This window comes from Passer domesticus, chromosome 21 (assembly GCF_036417665.1).
Source record: "Passer domesticus isolate bPasDom1 chromosome 21, bPasDom1.hap1, whole genome shotgun sequence".
Taxonomy (NCBI): Eukaryota; Metazoa; Chordata; class Aves; order Passeriformes; family Passeridae; genus Passer; species Passer domesticus.
In genome coordinates, this window is record NC_087494.1 from 5086768 (window position 1) to 5108468 (window position 21701).

Below are 21701 nucleotides of genomic sequence, written 5' to 3' on the forward strand. Positions count from 1 at the left end.
GCATCACTGCTGTGGGACATTGCTGCTGTGGATGTAACCTCCGTGGCCATCGCTGCTGTGGCCTTGCCACCATGTCTGAGGCCACAGGGAGTATCACCACAGCAGTGGCATCACCGCTGTGGGCATTGCCACCACTGGCGTGGCCACTGCAGACATTGCTGTTGTGGATGTCCCCGCCATGGCATCACTGCCGTGGGTGTTGCTGCTGTGGGCAGTGCCACTTGGGGTACCACTGCTGTGTACATCACCACTGTGGGGTTATTTCCATGTGCAGTGCCACCATGGGCATCACCACTATGGCACTGCAGCTCTGGCACTGCCACTGCCAGCTTTGCTGCTGTAAGCATCACTGCCTTGGCATCACCGCCGTGGCCCATGGGCATTGCTGCCGTGACATCCTCACTACGGGCACCTGGTGCCAGGGCTTTGGGCACTGTGGTGGCTCAGGGCCACCACGAGTCCTCCATCATAGAGAGAGGTCACTGCCGTGCTCTGGCTGTGTCCTGCCTGGCACCACCTGGCACCACCCTGCCTAGGTGCCCAGAACATCCCCAAAGGAGCAGCTCCAGGGCCGTGGGTCCCTCTCTGTGTGGGCACGGGCACTGCTCTCGCTCGGCTGTGCCCATGGCCACTCCAGCTGCAGTGGGACATCGTGTGTGCCTTTCCAGGGGCTTTCCATTAGTCCTGGATTCTGGAGCTGGCGCTGGTGCTACAGGCAGTACCACGGTGCCAGGACAGGGGTGGCAGCTTCTGGCCTCACTCGTGGCATGAGTGGTCTGGCCTCAGCATTCCCTGCAGGGGCAGCTGCAGTCCTGCCTGGCAGGTGGCACAGGTGACAGGACAGAGGGATGGGGTGTGGATGGTGCCATGTTGGGGCACCCTGGGGTGCTGCCCTGGCTGAGGGGAGTCCTCAAGGTGCTGTGCTGTGCTGGGGTGTGGCCTTGGGGGCCGTGAGCAGTGACACAGGGTACCTGGGGGTGCTGTGCTATGCCAGGCTGTGAGATTTGGGAACCATGAGCTGGGACACCCGAGGGTGCTGTGCCGTTCCAGAGGAAAAACACGGGGGACCCGGCTCTGATCACAACCCCCACCCTGCCTCAGTTTCCCCATCCTGCACATGGGGTGGGCAGCACCCCAAGGGCCTTGGGTCCCTAAAGAGGAGACCTGAGGCAGCACCTGGAGAACCCTGGAGGAGCAGGGGGCCAGAGTCCCTGTCCAGAGATAGGGGTCAGAGCCACTTGCAGTCCCAGGACTCCCAGGGTCCCTGTGAATGGGTGTCCCTAGCCATGCTCAGGGAGGCTCTCCAGGGCTCGAGGATGCTCTGCCTGGGGAAACTGAGGCACGGGGGAAGGAGGCGGTGTCCCAGAAGGGGCAGCTGAGACCTGCCACGCTCTGGTCATGTGTGGCGGGGCCTGGAAGGGTTAAGGGAAGCAGCGGCCCCGAGCTGTCTCGTTTCCAACGGAAACCAGACATGAGGTAATCGGGAATGAACTTGAACTTGGGGCTGGGGGGAAACAATGAGAGGGTGGCAGGGGGCCACCTCGCGGGATCCCCGGCCGTGCCCCCCCTACCTGTCCCCAGGCGGCACTGGGGACAGCCGTCCTTTGCCGCGAGGGTGCAGAGGGACCGGCCCCAGGGGAGCGCGGGTGGCCGCGGTACGGGCAAACTCAGCGCAGGAGTGGGGACAGCAGCCCCGTGCGCCGAGCGGGGACAGCGCGGGGACAGCGCAGGGACAGCGCGGGGACAGCGCAGGGACAGCGCGGGGACAGCTGTCTCGGGCTCCGGGGACCGGCGGAAGGACGGGGCAGCTCCGGGGGCAGAGCACTAACGCCGGCCTCTCTCCTCTCTCCCGGCAGTCCTGGTACCTGGGATAACCGCCGCCGTGCCGCCCCTTCGCCTCCCTTCTCCTCTGCTTTAGGCACCCCCAGAGGAACATCCCCGTCCCCGAGCACCAGGCCCAGCCTTGCGGTGACGACGGAGAGCGCGGCCTCATGACGACGACGACGACGACGACGACGACGACAAGCAAAACCCACACCCGAAGGAAAGAGCAAGGGAAAGGAAGAAGGAAAAGGGTCAAACTGTTTTAAAATGGAAAAAAAGAAAAAAACCCCACAAACAAAAAACAAACAAACCAACAACCCATCCCAGGAGGACCTTTCCCCCCACCCCGGCGATGCGCCAGAAAACAAAGAAACAGGAAAAAAAGAAAAAAAAAAAGAAAGAAAAAAACACTATTATTTACCCCGTCGGCCGGCGCCGCGCTGAGACCTGACCCAAGCGGTGCCAGCGATGCCTCCCGGAGCGGCCGCGGGGCCGCGGCGCCAGCCCCGCCCGCCGCTCGCCGAATATGCAAACGGCTTTGACTCTCGTTCTTGCCTCTATGTGAGTAAAAAAGATCAAAACCTCCCCGCCGCCCCCCCCGGCCCCAGACTGACGGGGGTTCCCGGGGCTGGGTGGGGAAGCCCTCCCGCTGCCGCAGCCCCGCACTGTGCGAGCGCGCCGGGGCCGGTGGCACCGTGCCGCAGTGACACGGTGACGGCCGTGCGCTGGCACAGCGGTTCGAGCGGGTGGCACAGGAGGAGGGGGCTTGTGACCACAGAGGGTGCACGGGCACGGCCAGAGACGGTGGCAGCGCGGGTCCCGCGCGGACACGGTGCCGGGACGCTCCCACCTCGGCCCCGAGCGGCGCAGCGGCGGTGGCACCCCGATTGCGTCGGGGACACGGCACGGGGACTGTCGCAGCCCGGTGGCCACCGTCGTGCCGAGGTACCGGTCTCCATCTCTCTGGTCGCCTTCCTCCCCGAGCCTGCACCGGCCCGGGCCCCGTGTGTCCCCACCCGTGTCCCCGTGTCACCCGGCATGTCCTCGCGCCCGGGGTCCGCGGGGCTGGGGGCGAGGGGGGCGTGCGTCCGTGTGTTTGAGCTATGCATTCCTGTGGACAGGTACCAGGTGGGAGGCAGGGTGCGCTCGTGTTGCACATTTTGTAGGAAATGCACTTTTAAGAGGGAATCATCAAAAAAAAAAAAAAAAAAGAAAAAGAAGAAGAGAAAAGAAAACAAAATCACAAAAAAAGGAGGAAGAGGAGGAGGAGGTGGAGTCCCCGGCACCGGCTTGCCGGGACATCTGGTTTGGGGTTTTTGGGTTTGGTGGTTTTGTTTTTTTGGGTTTGGGGTTTTTTGGGTTTTTTTGGTTTTTTTTTTTTTTTTGGATACAAAAGGATGGAGCAAAGAAGCCCGAGCGACGGCGAGGGCAGAGCCAGCCCCCTGGAGCCCCTCGGAGTCCCCAGAGTCCCCCGGAGCCCCCCGGAGCCCCCGGCCCCGCGTCAAGTGCCTGAACTGCGGCGGGGAGGGGCCCCGGCCCCCCGGAGGAGCCCCCGGCCGGGCAGCGCGGGACGAAGCGCTTGGCAGTCCCCGTCCCGTGCGGGGACAGCGGGGCCGGGAAGGGGACGCGGGGACGTGGCAGTGCCTTAGAGCAGAGGAGCCCCCGCCACGGCCGAGGCGAGGAGGAGGAAGAGGACGAAGGTGCCTCGAAGGTCGCCAGCGAGATGAGGAGACTGGTCCCCAAAGGATCTTCGGCCCAGGGGACACCCGAGGGGTGGTGATGGAGAGAAGCCACCGTGGGATGTCACCGTCGCCACCCGCCTGGCCCCACCCAGAGCCGCCCCGAGGACCACCGGCATCGCATCCCCCCCGCTTCCCACCCCCCGGGACGGCACAGCGAGACACCGGGGAAAGGGCTGATGCAGGAAATCCCGGGAGACAGAAAAATAATAAAAAAGGACAAGAAAAGGAGAAAACCCACCGAAAAAAAAGAAAAAAAAAAGAAAAGAAAAAACAACAAAAAAAGCGCTTGGCGGAGAGGGAAACCTGTTTTTTTTTTAAAGATCTGAGAAAAGAAACACATAAAAAAAGACAAAAAGACAAAAAAAGACAAAAAAAAAAGACAAATAAACTGCATGGTGCTTTAACAGGATCTGGTGACCTGGCTCAACCCAGCCGCGGCTGGCTGATGCTGTGCATGGCAGACTCTTATTAACCGGCTCTACCTTCCCCTTCAGCAAAGAAAAAAAAAAAAAAAAAAGAGGAAAAAAACCAACAAAAAAATCTGTATAAAAGAGAAAAAAAATCCGTTAAAAAAACACACAAGAAAAAAAAATCCATGTTTTCCTAATTTGCACGAAATTTTATACCACATGATGTGCCTTGCCTTCGAAGCCTAAGTATTACTGGACCCGATATCAGTGCGAGGGAGTCGCTGCATGCCCGGGGCTCCCGGGGGGCCGGGGGGCCGGGGGCCGCTGCCCCCCCCTCGCCTCCTGCATGGCTTCTTCTCGGCCGGAAAAGTCCCTTTTTCTCTCTATTCTTCTTCTTTTTTAACCGATTTTCCCCCTCAGAAACGTCTTCCAGTTGGTAATACCGATGCATCCTCTGCGCCAACACACCGGAATATGCAATAGCTGCGGGGGGGGCCGGCCGGGGGGGCGGCCACCCCTTTGCTTTGCCTCTCTTTTCTTTGTTTTCCTTCCCTTTTTGGGGGGTTTTGATTTGTTCTTTCTGCTTCCAGCAACCAAAGGCAGCGGGGCGGGAGGCGGCAGGGCCCCCCGGGCCAGGGGCCGCGCAGGAGCCGGGGGGACGCGGCGGGGCCGGCCGGGAGTGCCGGGCTCCGTGCGGGGCGAGCGGGGCTCCAGCCCGCAGGGCCGATCCCAAGGCTCCCCCCGGGACCCCCACTCTTTAATGGGTTTCCAGCGGGGCGCAGGGCCGGGAGGGCCGAGCCCGGTTGCTCTCGTGACAGGAATGGAACCGTGTGAATGTAGCTGTGCCCCCGGGCTGGTGTGGGGGGTCGCAGCCTCCCCCCGCCTGCACCCCACCGGCTTCGCCCCGGCTCCGCCTGGCGCGGCAGGGAGCGGCAGGAGGTGCCTTCTTGCCGCCTCTCCCTGCTGTGCCCGCTGCCGAGCAGGGGCCCGACACCCCCTAAAAACCCTGAATTTGCCTTAAAACCCTAGCGTTCCGCGGCTGGAGACCCCCCGAGCTCCCTGCGGCTGAGAACTGACGCGGGCTGTGACAGCGGTGGGCGGGTGGCACGGGCATCGCTGCTGCTCGGGCATGAAGAAACGTCGTCGTCAACAGTTTTTAATTTTTGTTTGTTTGTTTGTTTGTTTTGGTTTTGGTGGGGTTTTTTTCTTTTTTTTTTTCTTTTTTTTTTTCTTTTTTTTTTTTTTTTTTTTGGTGTCCAAAAGTATTAGTGGGGGGTGACGGGGTGGTCGCGTCCCGCCGGGTTTCGCCCGCAGTTGAGGCTGGTTTGAGGGTCCCAGACCCTCGGGGGAGCCTTGGGAGACGCTTCTTTATGCAAGGTGCAGTATTGATTTCTGCAAGGACAATGCAAGGAGGGAGTGGGGGCGGCGTCCAGCTGGGGGGGGGGGGGGGGTGGTGGCGCAGGAATGAAAAATAGAATTAAAAAAAAAGACGGGGAAAAGAAAACAAAATTTTTTAAAAAGAGAGAGGTTTTTTTTAATAGAAAAAAAAAAAAAGAAGGGGGGGTTAAGGCTGTAAAAGACAGCTCAAAGCAAAAAATCTTAAAAAAAAAAAAAAAGGATTTTTAAACGGTGACAGTGACAGCGGAGGGAGGGAGCGGGGGGCACCGGGGCAGCCCCTTCGGGCACCCCGGGGAGGCGAGGGGCGCTGGCGCCCCTCGGGCCTGGGCCCCCCCGCCCCGAGCAAGCCCCGGAGCCCCCTGTCCCCGCGGGGACCCCGCCGGGGCCGTCCCCTGCCCCTCTTTGCTGCCTCCCCCCGGGCCGGCTGCAAGTCCGGCCGGGCTGCGGCCGCAGCCCCCCAAAACCCGCCCTCGGCAAGAAAAGCACCTTAAACCAAATTTAAAAAGGCAAAAAAGAATCAACTCGACGCCCCCCGCCCGTCGGGCGGCACTGGGGGGGCGTGCCGGGGGCTTCCCTTGCGGGGCCGGGGACCCCCCGTGCCCCGGGGTCTTTGCACTGCTCCCCCGACACCCGCGGGCCGCGCCCCGCCTCTGCCCAAAGGGAATATGCAACACCCCCGCTCCCCCCGCGGGGGAGGGGGACACCACTCATTTCTATTAGTTCTATTTTTTTAATCATTCTCCCTTCTTTTTTTTTTTTATTATCTTCTGGCGGCCTCGATGGCCACGGTCGGGGTGAGCGAAAGGCGGGGTGAACAGCCCATCCCCGGGGAAGCTCTGGGGGGTCCCCCGCAGGATGGGGATACGAGGGGGCTCCGCTCGACAATCACCGCGGGGGTTTCATGCACTACAGTCTCTCCTAGAGGGTTTTTAGTCGGGCTCGTCGGCTTAAAAAATGAATTAAAAATAGTCCTTGTGACCTATAAATAAAACAAATAACCTGTACATATATATATATATATATATATATCTCCACATATATATATATGGGGCTGCAGGGCCGGGGGGGGGGCGCGGGCCCCCACACAGTTAAGGTACTTCAAATTGCAAAGGAATATATAAAATCTCATATATATATATATATATATGTGTATATATATATGTATATATATATATGTGTCTTGTTTGGTGGGGTTTGGGCTTTTTCTTCTTTTTCTTTTTTTTTTTTTTTTTTAATTTTGGTTTTTGTTTGGTTCTGTTTTTGTTTTGTTTTGGTTGGTTTTTTTTGTACTCGGAGTTTGGAATTTGCTGCTTTCTGCCCCCCCCGGGTATCCCGCCACCGGCTGGGATGGGTGCCCGCGGTGATGGGTGCCCCGGGAGAGACCCTCTAGGTGCCCTGTGGTATCACTGTGGGTGCTCCAGGTGATACCCGGGGGTGCCCCACCTGCTGCCCATGGGGTCCCACGGGTGTTGCAGATGATGCCCCTCTGGGTGTCCCCTGGCACCCCAGGTGATGCCCACGGGTGCTCCTCTGGGTGCCCCGCAGGGTGCCTCGAGCAGTACCCGCCAGTGCCCCCCCCGGGTGCCCAGGCGATGCCCGGGGTGCCCCGGTCCATGGGTGCCGCTCTGGGTACCCGCGTGCCCCGCTGGCAGGCGGGAGGTGGAGCCGGGGCTGGGGGAAATCCCACCCCTGGGCAAAGAGCGGCAAAAGGACAGAAACCGCCCCAAAAAGGCGCCGAGGCGGCAGCCGGCCGGACCGCGCCTCTTACCCAAACCAAAAATCCCGCCGCAGTGCCTCCGCGCCGCCGGCTGCCCCGCCCGCCTTTTGGGGGTCCCCGCTGCCCCGGGGCCGGGGCTGCCCCCTCCCCGCAGTTATATTTTACTCGTTCGCCGGATTCTCGCTTCGCTTTGCCGCAGCCGATACACACCAGGGCCGCGAGCCGGGGCCGGGCCCCCGCGCCCCCCGCGCCCCGGCCCCGCACGACCCCCGAGCCCCCGCTCGCCTCCCTGGTGCTTCACGATATTTGATTATACCATTGTACGCAGCCATTACCGATAGCGCCGCTCCTGCCTACATACACTTACTGACCCTGATACGGATTTTGGGGGTGGTTTTTTTTTTTTGTTTTGTTTTCTTTTTTGTTTTGTTTATTTTGGTTTTTTGTTTCTTCCCGTTGTTTTTTTCTTCTGTTGTTGTTGTTGTTCCCCCCCCTCCCCTATGCAAAAAAGAGAAAAAAGAGACAAAAAAGAAGAAAAAAACAAAAAAGAAAAAACTGACACACAAAAAAAAGATTAAAAAATGAAAACGAAAAAAAAAGGACAAAAAAAAAATGTATAAAAATTAAACAAGCTATGCTTCAACTCCAGCTCGCCTCCGCCCTTCCTTCGCTGCCCCGGGGGAACTGAGGCACGGTGCCCGAGGGGGGAGAACACGGGTGAGGCGGAGGGCCCGGGGGCCCTGGGGAGAGCAGAGCCCTGCCCGCGGGGACAGCCAGCGCCCCGCGGGGGGACCCGCAGCCGTGGCCGCCCGTGGCCCGGCAGAGCCGGGGACGGAGCCGGGAACCCGCGGGGCGCAGGCGGCACGGCCGGGACAAAGGGGACAGGACAGGACATGGGGGGGACAGGACGGGACAAGGGGGGGACAGGACGGGACATGGGGGGGCAGGACGGGACAAGGGGGCACAGGACGGGACATGGGGGCACAGGACGGGACATGGGGGGCAGGACGGGACATGGGGGGGGCACAGGACGGGACAAGGGGGCACAGGACGGGACATGGGGGGGACAGGACGGGACATGGGGGGCAGGACGGGACATGGGGGGGGCACAGGACGGGACATGGGGGGCAGGACGGGACAAGGGGGACAGGACGGGACATGGCGGGGGCACAGGACGGGACAAGGGGGCACAGGACGGGACAAGGGGGCACAGGACGGGACATGGGGGGCAGGACGGGACAAGGGGGCACAGGACGGGACATGGGGGGCAGGACAGGACAAGGGGGCACAGGACGGGACAAGGGGGCACAGGACGGGACATGGGGGGATAGGATGGGACATGGGGCACAGGACGGGACATGGGGGGACAGGACGGGACATGGGGGGCAGGACGGGACATGGGGGCACAGGACATGGGGGACAGCGGGAGTTCGGAGCTGCTGCCACTTCTCTGCTTCAGAGCTCGGCCACGGGACGTCACCACCTCGTGCACGTGACGTCACCGCCCGGCGGAGTGACGCCACTGTCGTCACCCACAGGTCGGCGCTGGCCGAAGCGACGCTTCAGCCCCGCGCTGCCCGCGGTCCCTGTCCCCAAGCGCTGCTCGGGACGGCCTCAGGGCGAGCCCCCCCACCCCCCGTGTCCCCTCGGTGCCCACCTCTCGGTCCGGGCTGCTCCGGCAGCGATGTGGCCGGACAGCCCCTCCCGCCCTGCCGAGGTCGCCGGGGTCTGGCAGCTTGGAACCTGCCATTGTCCCCTGCCCGAGTGGCACCCAGGGTGCCGGACGGCCCCCTCCCCGCACCGTGACACGACACGCTGGACGCCGGGGTAGGCTGGGGAAACCTTTAGTTGGCACGTCTGGGGAAGGGGCTGCCGTTGTCCCCCCGGGCGGGACCCCGCCGGCCCAGGGTCGGGGGCACGGGGGGGCCCCGCGGCCGCCGCCCTCCCGGCTCGGCTCCGGCCAGCGGGCGATCCGCGCCGGGTCTTGCTCACAGCCGGGCCGGCGGCGGGCGGGAGGTGCCACGGTGGCCGCGGCTGCCGCCGAAACCCGGCGCGGATCCGCGCCCCCGGACGGGGTGAGGGTGCGGCGCCCGTCAGAGGCGCTCCGGGCCGGGGGGCACTCAGAGGGACGTGGCCGTGGCCTTGCTCTGCTGCTTGTCGTCCTTCAGCTCATCCCAGTCCTCAGCTGCCTGGTTGACGTGGCCGGAGCGCTCCAGCCTGCGGGAGGGACGGATCGTCGGTCAGCCGGGCACGGCACCGGCACCGCGGCACGGCCGCCTCCAGCCATGCCGAGGGCGCAGCCGGAACGTGGCCACCCTCGAGGAATCCGAGCCCCAATGTGGGGGGGTCCCGGTGCTGCCCCGCACACCCGGCTGTGGTACCTGTCAGTCTCCAGGGTCTCCGGGGTGTCGTTCTCCTTCCTGCGAGGGGAGAGAGGCTGAACGGTGCCCGGGGACAGCCCTGCCCCAGCCCATGGCAACCTTCCACGCAGTTTTCCCCTGGCCAGCGCCCCCCGCCCCCCACACCAATCCAACCTCTTCTTCCTGAGACTCCAGAGCCGGTTAACGAGCAGCACGACGAAGACAGCAAAGAGGAAGACGACGACGGCCGTGAGGCCAATGAGCCATGGCTGCAGCACCTTGGGGCCCGTGACTGCATGGCCAGGGGACAGGCAAGGGAAAAGACAGGGATGGGGACAGCTTCAGGGGAGCTCCGTCCACCAGGGGATGGGACACCCCCCACCCAGGACATGGGACCCCCCCACGGGATGGGACATTGGCAGACACTCACTGTTCGCCCTTCCCAGTGTCCCAAGGAAGCCACTCCCGACACAGCTCACCTGTCCCTGGTGCAGTGGGGAGCACTGGGGCAGCAGGTGGGTGTCTCCAGATCTTTCTGCTCTACCCCCAAAAGTTACTGTTGGAGCACCGGGACAGACTGGTCCCACTGGAAAGGTCTCCCAGGAGCTGATCTGATGCCTGAGGGGAGGCCTGGCCACCTCCCCAGACATCCCAGGGCACAGAGGGGCATGGGGGCACCTACCAGTCTGTCCCTGGGCGGTGGAAGCGAGGACGAGCAGGAGCGAGAGGGGCTGCAAGAGCTTCGGCATTTTTGGGCGGAGGCGCGTCTGGATCCTGCTCCTGGAGGTGAGCTTTTGTCACCTGCTGCTATCGTGCCTGCACTCTGCACCCAAGGCAACGGGCGCCTTTATTGGCCCCGAGAGGACAAAGTGGCACCAAGCACCATGGCAACGTGACTGCTGTCACCCCTGGCAGGTGGTACCACTCCCCTGGCTCAGGCACCGGCACCCCACCGCACCCAGTGGCCACCACCTCCGGGAGCACAGTGGCAAAGGACAGGCATGTCCCTGTGCCCAGGACTGGGGACCACCCCCAGGGTGGGCAGGTGGATGGAGGCAGAGACAGACAGACAGACAGGCAGGTGGGTGGGTGCACATGTGGAAGAACAGATGGGTGATGGGGTGGAGAAGCGCCCACCCTGCCTGGCTCCCCCTATCCCAGCTGGCAGGGCTGGGGCACATCCCATGGGGATGGGGCGGCACAGAGGGGTGGGCAATGCCAGGCCACCCCCAGCCCTCCCCTGGGCACGAGCCAGCTGCCCCCAGACAATCTCGGGTGGGACCCCACCATGTCCCCAGGGAGTGTGTGCCTGCATACTGTCGAGAGTGAAATACTGACAGGGTTAGCTCAGGGAGACCACGGCAGGGTGCCCACCCACCAGGGCACAAAGAAAGCTGAGGCAGAGAGTGGCCACCATCACCCCAGGGAAGGACAGTGGACTTTGGCAGGGCCACCCTGCCTGTGGCAATTCCTCAAGGGCTTGAGAAGACTGGGGGCACAGGGATCCAGCTTCAACCTGGGTTTAAGACAAGGGCTGCAGGTCCATCAAACAGCCCCCATGCCCAGTGCCCTCATCCAGAACCCAAGTGAGGCTTCAGGGTGCTTTGTCCCCCAAGACTGGTTTGGGGCCACCTCTGGGTGCCACCGAGCATGGTCTGGCAGTGCCAAGGCACTGAGGGGGTGGTGAGGGCACACAGCCAGCATCAGCATCCAGCTGTCCATCCATCTGTCCCTACCCATGTGCCCACGCTGACGTAGCCCATCCAGAGGGGTGTCCATGTTTCCATGTGCATGTGTGCACCCGTGTCCATGCCCCCTGCCACCATCGGCTGTGCCCCCACACCATGGGTTTGCACCCCCAAGCACCTCCTTTATACACCCATGTTCCCATGGCCAGGGGTGGCATGGCTGTGCCAAGGGGTGCTGTCACCCCAGGCAAAGGTTGGGATGCCCCAGCCCTGCCACCCCCCACGCTGTGCTGGGCCAAGGGGTGAGCAGGGCTGGGGCAAGTGGCTTTATTGGTGTGATAGCCCAAGAGAAGCCCTGAGAGCAGCGCCAGGGCTGGGCAGGGAGGGGGAGGCTCTGTGCCAGGGCTGGGCAGTGCCTTTGGCCAGGGCCACGCCGTGACACAATGGTCAGGCAGGGCTGCAGGGTCCTGCTGGTGGCAGGGGTGTCCCCTGACCCTAGAAGAACCTCTTCTCGGGGGAGTTGGCAAAGGAGACGGAGCTGCGTGGAGCGAGCAGCTGCAGCGGGATGTCCGTGCCGGGCAGGAGGCCGCTGCCTTCATCCTCCACCTTCTGCTCCACCAGCACCTCGTCGTCCTCCAGCCACTCTGCCTCCAGCACCGGGCCTTCGGCCATCCCTGCCTTCTCCTCCGGCTTGGGCCCAAATGCCCAGTCTGCAGGGGCAGAGACGGAGCTGTCAGCAGCACCAGCCCTCCCACAGCACAGTCTCAGGTGGGGGATCCCCCTGGCCCCCTGCCCACCCCAAAGCCCGACCCCGCTGTGGGTAACACTCACCGGCAAAGTCATGCACCAGGTCCTTGATGAGGTGCCCCACGATGGCATATGCCACCACCAGCACCAGCGTTGCTGCCATCATCAGGTACAGGACATAGCGGGGCAGGTGGATGCTGTCCAGGGCAGGGGGCTTGTAGTCCACGTAGAGCACCCCGTCCTCCTCAGGGGGGGACTGCAGCAAGTGCCGTGGCCCTTGTGTCCCTCCGGTGCCAGGGAGGGGGATACCCCCTGCCAGGGCCATGGCCAGCTATCCCTGCACTCCACCCTAAGCCACTGAAGCCTCTGCCACGCAGGGGACTGCAGGGGGGGAAGTGGCATCAGGGTCCACAAAGCTCCTCGGTGCTGGCAGCTCACAGGGACAGCAGTGTCCCTATAGCTGGTGGCAGTGCCACTCACCCAGCGACAGAGCTGTGTTGCTGAGGAGCTTAGCACCTGCTAATCCAGGCACAGCCTGGCTGCCTCAGCATGGGAGGTGACCAGCAGGCTCCAATGTGGGTCAGGGTCCCCAAATCCTGCCCCTCTGGGAGCACCACTGGTACCCCTGCCCCCCTGGGAAGGGGGAGTCACTGGAGCAGCTGGAGAACTCCCAAAGACAGGAATGGGGAGGGATGCCCAAGGTCTTTCTCCCTCCCCTGGGCTGGGTTAAATCCCTCAGCAGGCCCCGGATCCCTGCAGCAGATGGCTGAGATCACAGAGGACACAGGAGCTGGAGGTGATGGGCAGAGGGGATGGGGTGCAGCCTCAGCCACGGGGCTCCCACAGGCCCCCTCTGCTGTACAGGGAAGCAGCCCATGACAAGAGGCTGTCACCTTCCCAGATGGCTGCCACGTGGCCTCGTGTCACCCCAGCACCCAGTGTCACCTCCCCAAGGCAGAGCAGCCTGCAGTGGGGGGGCCGAGTCCATGCTTCTCCCAAAAGCAATTTCCCCCCCCACCAAGAGGGTGCAGGTTTTAGCCCAGACCAGCAGCAGCTTTGAAGAAATCCCAAACCCTTCCCAGCACAGGTTGAAGGTGCTGGTGGAGTTCAGTGCCAAGTCAAGGCTCAAGGCTGCGCCCTGCTCTACTCCAGCACCTCCCAGCTCTGCTGCACCAGGTCACCCCCGCCCAGATCCCAGCCTCAGAAATGCATTTTATTCCAATTTTGTCTTAAAAAGGCGTTGGGGGTGCAGAGACAAATGTTGGCACATAATGATTGGGAAAGAACCCTGCAAGGTCTGAGCGAGTCACGCATGGAAAAGCTGGAGAGCAAAGGTGGGGGCAGCCAAGGTGATAAGTGGGGACAAACAGCCTGGCAAACTGCAGGGTGCTGGAGCTCACGTGCCAAGGGAACAGTGGAAATGATAACGTGGCCTGGGGGAAGTCACCCATCTCACTGTGCTGGGGATGATATGACACAGGGACACCCCAGAGCCCAAAGTGCCAGCTAGGTCCTGCCCATCACCGAGGGGCTATGGAGGGTGAGGGAAGGGGCACAAGCAACCCATAACAGCAGCTGACTCCAAACAGTGTGAAAACATGAGATGTTGTTTGTCCCCAGTGCTGGGGAAGTGCAGTCTGGAGCCCCTCACCCTCCCCATCACATACACGTCACCCTACCCACGTCACTTGATTTAGTGTGTACAGGTGACCAAAACTGGTCACATCTTGACTAAGAGCCCTTTCCATCGGGTCCTGAACTGGGTCAGACTGGGCCATGGCCAGGGCTGCCCCTTGGCTGTGACCCTGAGCACCAGAGCTCTGAGGATGCTGAGCTGGCTTCAGGGACTAAGAGGATTGAGCCTGGGAGTGACTCACAGGGAGCCCTTGGACAAGGGGAAAAGGTATGCCCAGCAGGATGCCAGGCCCTGCAGGGCAGTGGGACCTACCAGGGCACCCCAGACAGATCATCCTCCTCCCCAGGGCGGGGGGTTTCACCTCATGCCATCAGGGACCCCACTCCCTGCTCTTCCCAATGTGGCTGGACTCGATTTTAAAGGTTCTTTCCCATCTCAATGGTTCTATGACTTAATTTTGGCAGCCCCCAGCCTCGTGCCCAGGGCTTGACCCCACTGGGTGCACTCCACACCTGGGCACAGGTAAATCACAGCTCAACTCACTCCAGCTTCCTGTGCCAGTGCTTTATTCCCTGCCAAACCCCAAACCCCATTGCCCAGGCTGGGCTGACTGAGGGATTTGGGTGCCAGCAGCAGCCTCAGCCCTCCTGGCCTTGGTTAAACACAGAGGAAAGCTCAGGCAGGCTCTGCCTCACCCTGCCCACCCTAGTGGCAGCGCCCTTCCCTGCAGAAGAAACCCCAGCCATATCTTCCCAACGTTGCCATGAAATATCCCCCACCCTAGGGCAGAGGCTGCCACAGGCTCAGCTCCAGCTTGTCCCAACAGGAGAAGCCAAACCCACTGCGCGGGTGAGGAGGGCCCCGCTCGGCACCATCACCAAGAGCAATTTTGAAGCATCCTAACACCACAGCCCACAGAGTGGGTGCCCAAAGCCCATCCTAGCCCCCAGCAAAGCTCAGCTGTGGAGAATGGAGCTGCCGACGGGGCAGCGCCAACCCAGGGCAGGCCCAAGCCCTGCAGAGCTGCAGCAGGCTCTGACATGCCAAGCAGAGCCCACCTGGTCCAAGCCCCAAGCCATGCTGCGGGCAGGCAGCGCTGATCCTGGCAGGGAAAAGGGGCAGATCCAGGAAACAGTAGCTGGCGAGGAGTGCTGGGGAGGCAAGTAGCAGCTCAGCCTGGATTTGGAGGGAAAAGGTGGCTGTAATTGTGCCAGAGAGCAAACCCAGTCCCTCCTCCGGCTCTGCGTGGCAAGGCACGGATCCACCATTGGCAGGAGGGGGTGGGAGGCGGCACAGCCCCCTCAGTGCCCCCAGTCCGGGCTCAGGAGGAGGCCCGCAGCTTGCAGAGCCCGTCGGCGTACTGGAACTGGGCGCCGTTCTCGTACTCGTACATGTCCAGGGCCACCTGGCAGCTCTCGCGCACCACGCGCTCCTCGTCGCCGGCGAAGGCGCGCAGGGCCCGCAGGCACGAGGGCCGGGCGATGGAGCCCAGCGCCTCGGCGCACTCGTGCCGCACCATGGGGCTCTCGGCGCGGCTGCGCAGCGTGGCCGTCAGCTGAGGGACGCACGCCTCGTCCTGCAGCTGCCCCAGCACGTACCCGATCTCGTGGCGGAACAGCGCGCTGCCGCAGCGCAGCCCTGCGGGGAGGGCACAGTGAGCCGGGATGCCCCAGAATCCACCAGGATGCCTGGATGGAGCCCCCACCTGAAAGCTGGGGATGCCAAGGGTCACCGCCCCAGTCCCATGCACAGGAAGGGGTATCCCACCCTGCTCCCTGCTCCCACCCTGCTCCCTGCTCCCACCCTGCTCCCACCCTGCTCCTCGATCCTACCCTGCTCCCGGATCCCACCCTGCTCCCACCCTGCTCCCTGATCCCACCCTGCTCCCTGATCCCACCCTGCTCCCCGATCCCACCCTGCTCCCACCCTGCTCCCTGCTCCCACCCTGCTCCCACCCTGCTCCCTGATCCCAGCCGAGTCCCAGAGCCTCCTCTGATGGCAGCACCCACCCCCCAGCAGAGCTGCTGCTCCATGCCTGCCCAGGTTCTGCCCCACCACATGATGTTCCAGGGGATGGCAGCATGACCAGGGATTCCAGTGCTCCAGGACCAAGCAGCTGGAGCAGGAGCTGACAGATCCCATCTTAGGGACCTCAACAGTCCCAGATGGCTGCAGGGCCTGACCCACTTCCCTCGGGCTGGGGTGGGTCCAAACAGTTCCTGGGCTGTGGTCTGCCCCTTTCCCACTCAGGGACATTCCCCTCTCCAGAACTATTCCCAAACACCAGCAGCCCTTGACCTTCCAGGCCAGGAGAGCATGACCCCAAAAACCCCAGGCCAGGTCTGACGATGGGTCAGACCAGCTGGTCCCAGACCACGCTGGTCACAGCCGTGCCCTCCCTCCCTCAGGGAAGGGGGTCTGGAGGGTGGCAAGGGGACTCTGGAACAGCAGAGACCACCCAGCACTCTGTAAGGTAGCAGGGAACAGCAGCCCTAGACACAAACACGTGAGAGCAGCTCTGGCAGTCCTAGATTTGGGAAGGGCTCGTCCCAGATTAGCCTGGACAGACCCACAGCAAGGACAGGCCCTCACCTTCTGCCAGAGCCAGCACAGCAGCCTGGCCCCCCACATTGCGCAGAGCAAACATGGCCCGGTAGCGCTCAAACAGCTCCTGGGACTCATCCAGGAGGATCTCCCGGAGCTTGGCCACATCCGTCTCCTCAGCGGGGGGAGCAGGATCCACGGACAGGTACGGGCTGCTGCCTGGCCTCTCCTTGTTGTTCTGCAGCCACTCCAGCCTCCTCACGGCCAGCTGACACGTCTCTGCCACCTGTGGGGACAGGGACACGGCCCTGGCTGCAGAACAGCACTGGACAGCGCCAGGAGAAGCCCAGCACACAGCAGGATGTCACTGCCATGTCCCCACCCACCTGGCCAGCACGGGAGCCGCCTCCGAGACCAGCAGTGCTGCATCCCAGAGGAAATGACCCCTCGGGAAGCTCACCTCGACCACAGGGTCCTGGGAATAGCGCTTCAGGATATCCAGCACGTCAGGGTTCCCAATAGCACCCAGGGCTTCACCTGAAGGAGGCATCAGGATGTTATCAGGGTGTCTGTGTGAGGAGAACCCTGCTGTGTGCTCTGGCAATGCCTTGCCTTGCTCTAAAGCACAGGCACAGGCCTAACTGACCAATCCCAAATGGGGCCAACGTGGACACAGGCGGGACTGACCAATTCCAAACAGGACAAACACAGGATGGGAGAAGCCTGTCCAGCAGGAATAGCAGAGCCAACCTGTCCAGTCAGGTGTGGCCAGGGAAGGTGGTGAGATGTTACATGACTCAGGGTTTGACATCCAAGCCGGATCAGGCCCCCACGAGCTGCTCTGTACAGTGGGGGAAGCACCCCCAGCCCCACTGGCCAGGCAGCCCCCTCCCCTGCCCCCGGAGCCGCAGGAGCTGCTGCCGTACCTGCCTCGTGCCGGACCATGGGCTCCTGGGCCGTGTCCTCCAGCACGCGGATGAGCACGGGGATGGCCGCCTCGTCCTGCATCTGGCCCAGGCAATAGGCCAGCTCGTGCTTCAGCAGCGCCGAGCCGTCCCCAAAGGCGCGGCTGATCCACTCCACGGCCGCGCGGCCGCCCAGGTTCCGCAGGGTGAAGAGGGCCCGGAACCGGGCGGGCAGCGGCTGCGCCGCGTCCACCAGCGTGCGGCCGATGGCCTCCACCTCCTGCTCCGTCACCATGGCGCGCACGGGGCCGGGCACGCTGCGGGCTCTGGGGGCTCCTCGGTCACACTCCTGCGTCCGGGGAAGGGAGTCAAGGCGCGCCCGCAGCCGCCAGCGGGTCCCGTGGCCGGGGGCAGGGTGGGAGGGAAGGGCCGCGGCCCGGCCTGCGCCGGAGAACCGGAGCTGGGGCCGGGGCTGACCCCACGCGCGTGTGCTCGGACACTCGGTTTCACCGGATACCCGGGCGGACACAGACCGCCTGCCGCCACCACGCTGCGCGGAGCCCCCGAGTCAGCGGGGCCGAGGGATCCCGGGGGATCCCGGGGGGCTGAGGGGGGGCCCGGGGGGCTGGGGGGTGGCCCGGGGGGCTGGGGGGGGGGCCCGGGGGGCTGGGGGGTGGCCCGGGGGGCCCGGGGGGGGGCCCGGCAGTGCCGGCGCTGCACTCACCGCGCGCCGCCATCTTGCTGCTCCGCCACGTGACCGCCCGCCGGCTGCGCCTGCGCCATACGCACGGCAGGTGCCCACGAGGGGGCGCTGCCTCCCCTCCGCCTGAGGGCGCGGCGGCCGCCAGGGGGCGCTGTCCAGCATGGCCGGGCCCGGGCAGCGGCCGCAGAGCCGGGCGGGGCCGCGGGGACTGAGCCACTGACCCCTCCGAGAGGGGCTGGGCTGACAGCCTGGGCAAACACCACCCTGAGAGGGGCTGGGGGTGTTCCAGGCTGGGAGAAATCCCACCAGAGAGGGTTCAGGCAGTGCCAGAGCCCTGAGGCAAGCATCACCCTGAGAGGAACCTGGGGTGCGAGACTGGACAAAATCCCTCAGGAGAGGGGTCAGGGATGCCAGGCTGGGCAAAATCCCACTGGAGAAGAACCAGGGGTGTTCCAGGCTGGGCGAACCCCTCCAGAGAGGGGTCAGGATGTTCCAGGCTGGGTGAACCTGTCTGGAGAGAGGCCAGGTGTGCTAGGCTGAGCAAAACCCCTCTGGAGAGGGGCTGGGGGGTGCTAGGCTGGACAAACCTCAGGGCAGCACATCCCTGAGTTTGTGGGTGCAGTTTAATTCCAGGCTGGTGTCAGCCCTTGCAAGCCACTGCTCCGCCTCTTCCTTCCCTCTCCTTCCCATATGTGTTTACGCAGCAAGTTTCAAACCTCCGAAGGAGTTTTGCCTTATTTCAAGGCTCCTGTTGATTTTGGTCTAATGGAGAGGCTTTGAGACAGAGGAAAGAGAGATCCCAGCAGCCGCCCCCTCCCAGCGCCAATCCCCACTGTACTCCCACAGCACACAACACACCACCAGACAGTTCAGATCCTGGGAGAGAGAATGAGAACAAAATACATTCCACTGCCTGAAACTTCGACAGCAAACCCAGGACGAGTGTGACACGGCCGCCCCTCCCCGCCCTGGGCCCTCTGGTACAGCTGGCAGCACCGGGCCGGTTTGCCAGAGTCCACGGTGAGTCTGCAAGCAGGGATGTGCAGGGCAGCTGCTCCCCGGGCCCATCAGCCCTCCCCGCAGCTCTCGAAGTACTGGCACATCAGCTCCCGCACCTGCTCAGCCCGGTTGTCCTCCATGGCGGCCGGCGCGGGCTGGCAGGGCTTGGGCAGCTCGGTGGGCTCGGTGCCCTCCAGCCACTCCTCGTTGAAGGGGTTGTCGTGGGCCTCGCAGACGTTGTGCAGGATGCAGCAGGCGAGGACGAGGGTGGGCAGCAGCTCCAGGCTGCAATCGTCACACTTGAGGAGGATCTGCCAGCGCGCCTTGAGGCGCAGGAAGGCGTTCTCGATCACGCTGTGGGCCCGCTTCAGGCGGTAGTTGAACTGCAGCTGGCGCTGGGTCAGGTTCTCGTCCTCCTGGTAGGGCTTGAGGATCCAGTCTTGCAGGGGGTACGTGGCATCGCCCAGCAGCACGTACTTCTGTGCCTTCCCCATGAAATGCTTGGGAGGGTTGGGGCACAGCCGGCCCTCCTTGGCCAGCACCCACAGGCTGGAGCTCTCCAGGACCGCGCTGTTCTCCATGCTGCCTGGAAAGGCGGTGGAGACGTCCCAGAACTGCCCCAGCCCATCCACGGTGGCCTGCGTGAGGATGGAGTGCCAGCCCTGGCCGTTGCAGTAGTCGGCGGTGAGGCGCAGGGGCGGGTGGATGGGGATGTGCAGGCTGTCCAGCGCCCCGATGCAGTGCGGGAAGCCCCAGCGCGTGCAGAAGATGCGCGCCATGTTCTCCAGCTCCTTCTCGTCAGGCAGCCGGAGGTAAAGCGGCTTCAGCAGCAAGACGACGGCATAGCTCACCTCCCGGACACAGCTCTGCACCGTGGAGGGCCCCACGCCAAAGAGCGGGCTCAGAGTCTGGTACTCCACGTTGGTGGCCAAGTGCCACAGGGCCACAGCCACCCTCTTCTCCAGTGGCAGGGTGGGGTGGAAGTGGGCGCTGTGCGGAGCCAGCCCAGGCCGCAGCTGGTTGCAGATGTAGAAGAAGGTCTCCTTGGACATCCGAAACTTCTCCAGCCAGTCCTGGGGCCCAAACTCCTTCAGGACCACCTGCTCCCACCAGTCCGTGCTCCTGAGGCTGGGCCAGGCGCGGGGGTAGAAGCAGCAGCTGGTTCTCCTCCGGTGAGCGATGAGGAGCTGCAGCGCAGGGGGGAGACAACAGCGGTGTGAGACAGCGCTTCCCTGCACTTCACTGGGACCCCCTTCTGCAGACCACCCAGCTCAAGAGACTTGCTCAAGGCAGGATGGCCAGTGCCAGGTAGCCAGTGGTCCCGACTGGTTTAACACCAGTCAAATCTTCCTGTACCTGGGAACACTCCCTGCAAACCCACCAGGCAGTAGGTGTGACTCCAGACAAGATGCTCAGGTGTTGCATATGGAGTTTTCTGGAAAAGGCCTTTTTTGGGGTGGCCATTCTCTCTGGGGGTTTGTATTTTAATGAGCATTGCTGGATTTCCAGCCGCCGAGGGAACTGTGGGCTAAGTCCTGATTTAGAAGGGGAAGAGAGCATCCCTCAAAGGTGGGAATCATTATTTGGAAGGGGAAGCTCCTGGCCTCTCCACCGGAATTGTTTTTCTGTTATTAAATTCTACAAAGCCTCTTTTAAGCTAAAAAGAGGCTTTAGTCACCTTCAGCCGCTGCCCAGGCCAGCAGGCTCCTCATGTTCCACCACAGCTTGTCCTTGCAGCCAGGGATCCCTTGTATCCCCCACTTTTGATGTCACCCCCATGTCCGCTGCATCCACCATCCTTTGTGTCCAGAATCACATCCCATGTCTTTCAAGTCCCATTCTTTGTGTCCCTGTCTTTGTGTCCCACAGAACCCCCACAGTCCTCATCCTTTGTGATCTCTGCGTCCATGTGTCCTTTCTGTTCCACATCCTGTCTTTTGGGCCTCACATGTCCCCCACCCTTTATGTCCCCCTTGTGACTTTCCCGTACTCCCCATCCTTCCCACTGTCCTTTGTATCCTGCACCCCCTGTCAATTTTTTCTGCTCCTGTGGCCTGTGCACCCCGTGCCCCAAATCGCCCATGTCCATGTGTTCCGTGTCTTCCGTCCCCCATCCTGTGTCCCGCATCCCCCATCCTCCATGTCGCCGTGACCTCCGCTCGTCTCCCGTATCCCCCACCCTTTGTGTCCCCGTGATTCCAGTGACCCTCCCATCCTTTGTGTCCCCACGATCTCCACGCACAGCCCCGCACGCTCGGTCACGCTCGGTCCCCCACGGCCCCGTTCCCGCGTGCGGTTCTCCCCGCGTCCCGGCCAGTGCCCCGCGGCCCCGCCCCGGTCACCGTCATGAGCCGCTTCTGCCGCTGGCTGTAGTAGTGCCGGAGCCAGGCGCGCCGCTGCGGCCCGTCCCAGCCCCCGCCGCCGCCGCCGCTCCCGCCGCCGCCCCTGCCGCCGCCGGTGCCGTTCCCGGCCATGGCCCCGGCGCGCCGCCGCCGCCGCCGCGCCAGCGCGCACAGCAGCACCAGCAGCCGCTCCCGCATTTTCAAATCGGGAGCCGGGGCCGCCCTGGAAGTGATCGGCGGCGGGGTCACGGCGGCACCGGGAGGCGGGACGGGGTGGTGCCGCTCCGCTCCGCGCGGCGCGGCTCTGCACGGCAGCGTACGGACACCCCCATCGCTGCCTGCAGCTCACCGTGCAGACATCCCCGTCCGCACCGCCCTGCCCATGCCCATGCCCCTGCCCACGGCACCACCATCCCCATTCCCATTTCCGTCCCCATGCCCATCTCCATCCCCACAGCACCACCATCCCCATTCCCATCTCCATCCCATCCCCATGCCCATGCCCACAGCACCACCATCCCTATTCCCATTTCCGTCCCCATTCCCATCCCCATCCCCACAGCACCACCATCCCCATTCCCATCCCCATGCCCATGCCCATGCCCATCCCCATGCCCATGCCCATGGCACCACCATTCCCATTCCCATTCCCATCCCCATCCGCTCTCTCCACACCGTTCTGCACA

At 63.2% G+C, this 21701-nt stretch overlaps 5 protein-coding genes across 12 annotated transcripts in view; 1 reads left to right on the forward strand and 4 right to left on the reverse strand.

Moving 5' to 3' along the window:
- NFIC (nuclear factor I C) overlaps positions 1 to 7739 on the forward strand; it is a 43704-nt gene extending 35965 nt beyond the window's left edge. For all 6 annotated transcript variants that reach the window (XM_064396775.1, XM_064396777.1, XM_064396779.1 and 3 more), the window contains one exon: positions 1857 to 7739. In XM_064396775.1, the coding sequence (XP_064252845.1) occupies positions 1857 to 1874 (18 nt within the window). In that variant the 3' untranslated portion in view covers positions 1875 to 7739. The remainder of the gene's footprint in view (positions 1 to 1856) is intronic.
- Positions 7740 to 9035: 1296 nt separating this feature from the next.
- On the reverse strand, positions 9036 to 10293 carry SMIM24 (small integral membrane protein 24). The gene is made up of 4 exons (XM_064396406.1): positions 10134 to 10293; positions 9626 to 9743; positions 9473 to 9511; positions 9036 to 9308 (listed from the first exon to the last, which is right to left on the reverse strand). Exons 1-4 carry the CDS (start codon positions 10198 to 10200, stop codon positions 9212 to 9214), a joined length of 321 nt encoding a protein of 106 aa, XP_064252476.1. The 5' UTR covers positions 10201 to 10293; the 3' UTR covers positions 9036 to 9211.
- Positions 10294 to 11634: 1341 nt separating this feature from the next.
- SMIM44 (small integral membrane protein 44) lies at positions 11635 to 12211 on the reverse strand. Its single transcript, XM_064396047.1, has 2 exons — positions 11971 to 12211; positions 11635 to 11849 (listed from the first exon to the last, which is right to left on the reverse strand). Exons 1-2 carry the CDS (start codon positions 12209 to 12211, stop codon positions 11635 to 11637), a joined length of 456 nt encoding a protein of 151 aa, XP_064252117.1.
- Positions 12212 to 14071: 1860 nt separating this feature from the next.
- On the reverse strand, positions 14072 to 18407 carry DOHH (deoxyhypusine hydroxylase). 2 transcript variants are annotated; one of them, XM_064396379.1, is made up of 5 exons: positions 17696 to 18407; positions 16993 to 17320; positions 16527 to 16603; positions 16115 to 16352; positions 14072 to 15160 (listed from the first exon to the last, which is right to left on the reverse strand). In XM_064396379.1, the coding sequence occupies exons 1-5, from the start codon at positions 17834 to 17836 to the stop codon at positions 14844 to 14846; spliced, it is 1101 nt and encodes a 366-aa protein (XP_064252449.1). In that variant the 5' UTR covers positions 17837 to 18407; the 3' UTR covers positions 14072 to 14843. The 2 variants fall into 2 exon arrangements, with proteins under 2 accessions (XP_064252449.1, XP_064252450.1); XM_064396380.1 differs by having other exon boundaries at positions 14939 to 15234.
- Positions 18408 to 18548: 141 nt separating this feature from the next.
- On the reverse strand, positions 18549 to 21309 carry LOC135284719 (uncharacterized). Of its 2 annotated transcripts, none has more exons than XM_064396376.1 (2): positions 21016 to 21309; positions 18549 to 19860 (listed from the first exon to the last, which is right to left on the reverse strand). In XM_064396376.1, the coding sequence occupies exons 1-2, from the start codon at positions 21211 to 21213 to the stop codon at positions 18742 to 18744; spliced, it is 1317 nt and encodes a 438-aa protein (XP_064252446.1). In that variant the 5' UTR covers positions 21214 to 21309; the 3' UTR covers positions 18549 to 18741. The 2 variants fall into 2 exon arrangements, with proteins under 2 accessions (XP_064252446.1, XP_064252448.1); XM_064396378.1 differs by lacking the exon at positions 21016 to 21309 and adding an exon at positions 20055 to 20950.
- Between the last annotated feature and the right edge of the window lie 392 nt (positions 21310 to 21701).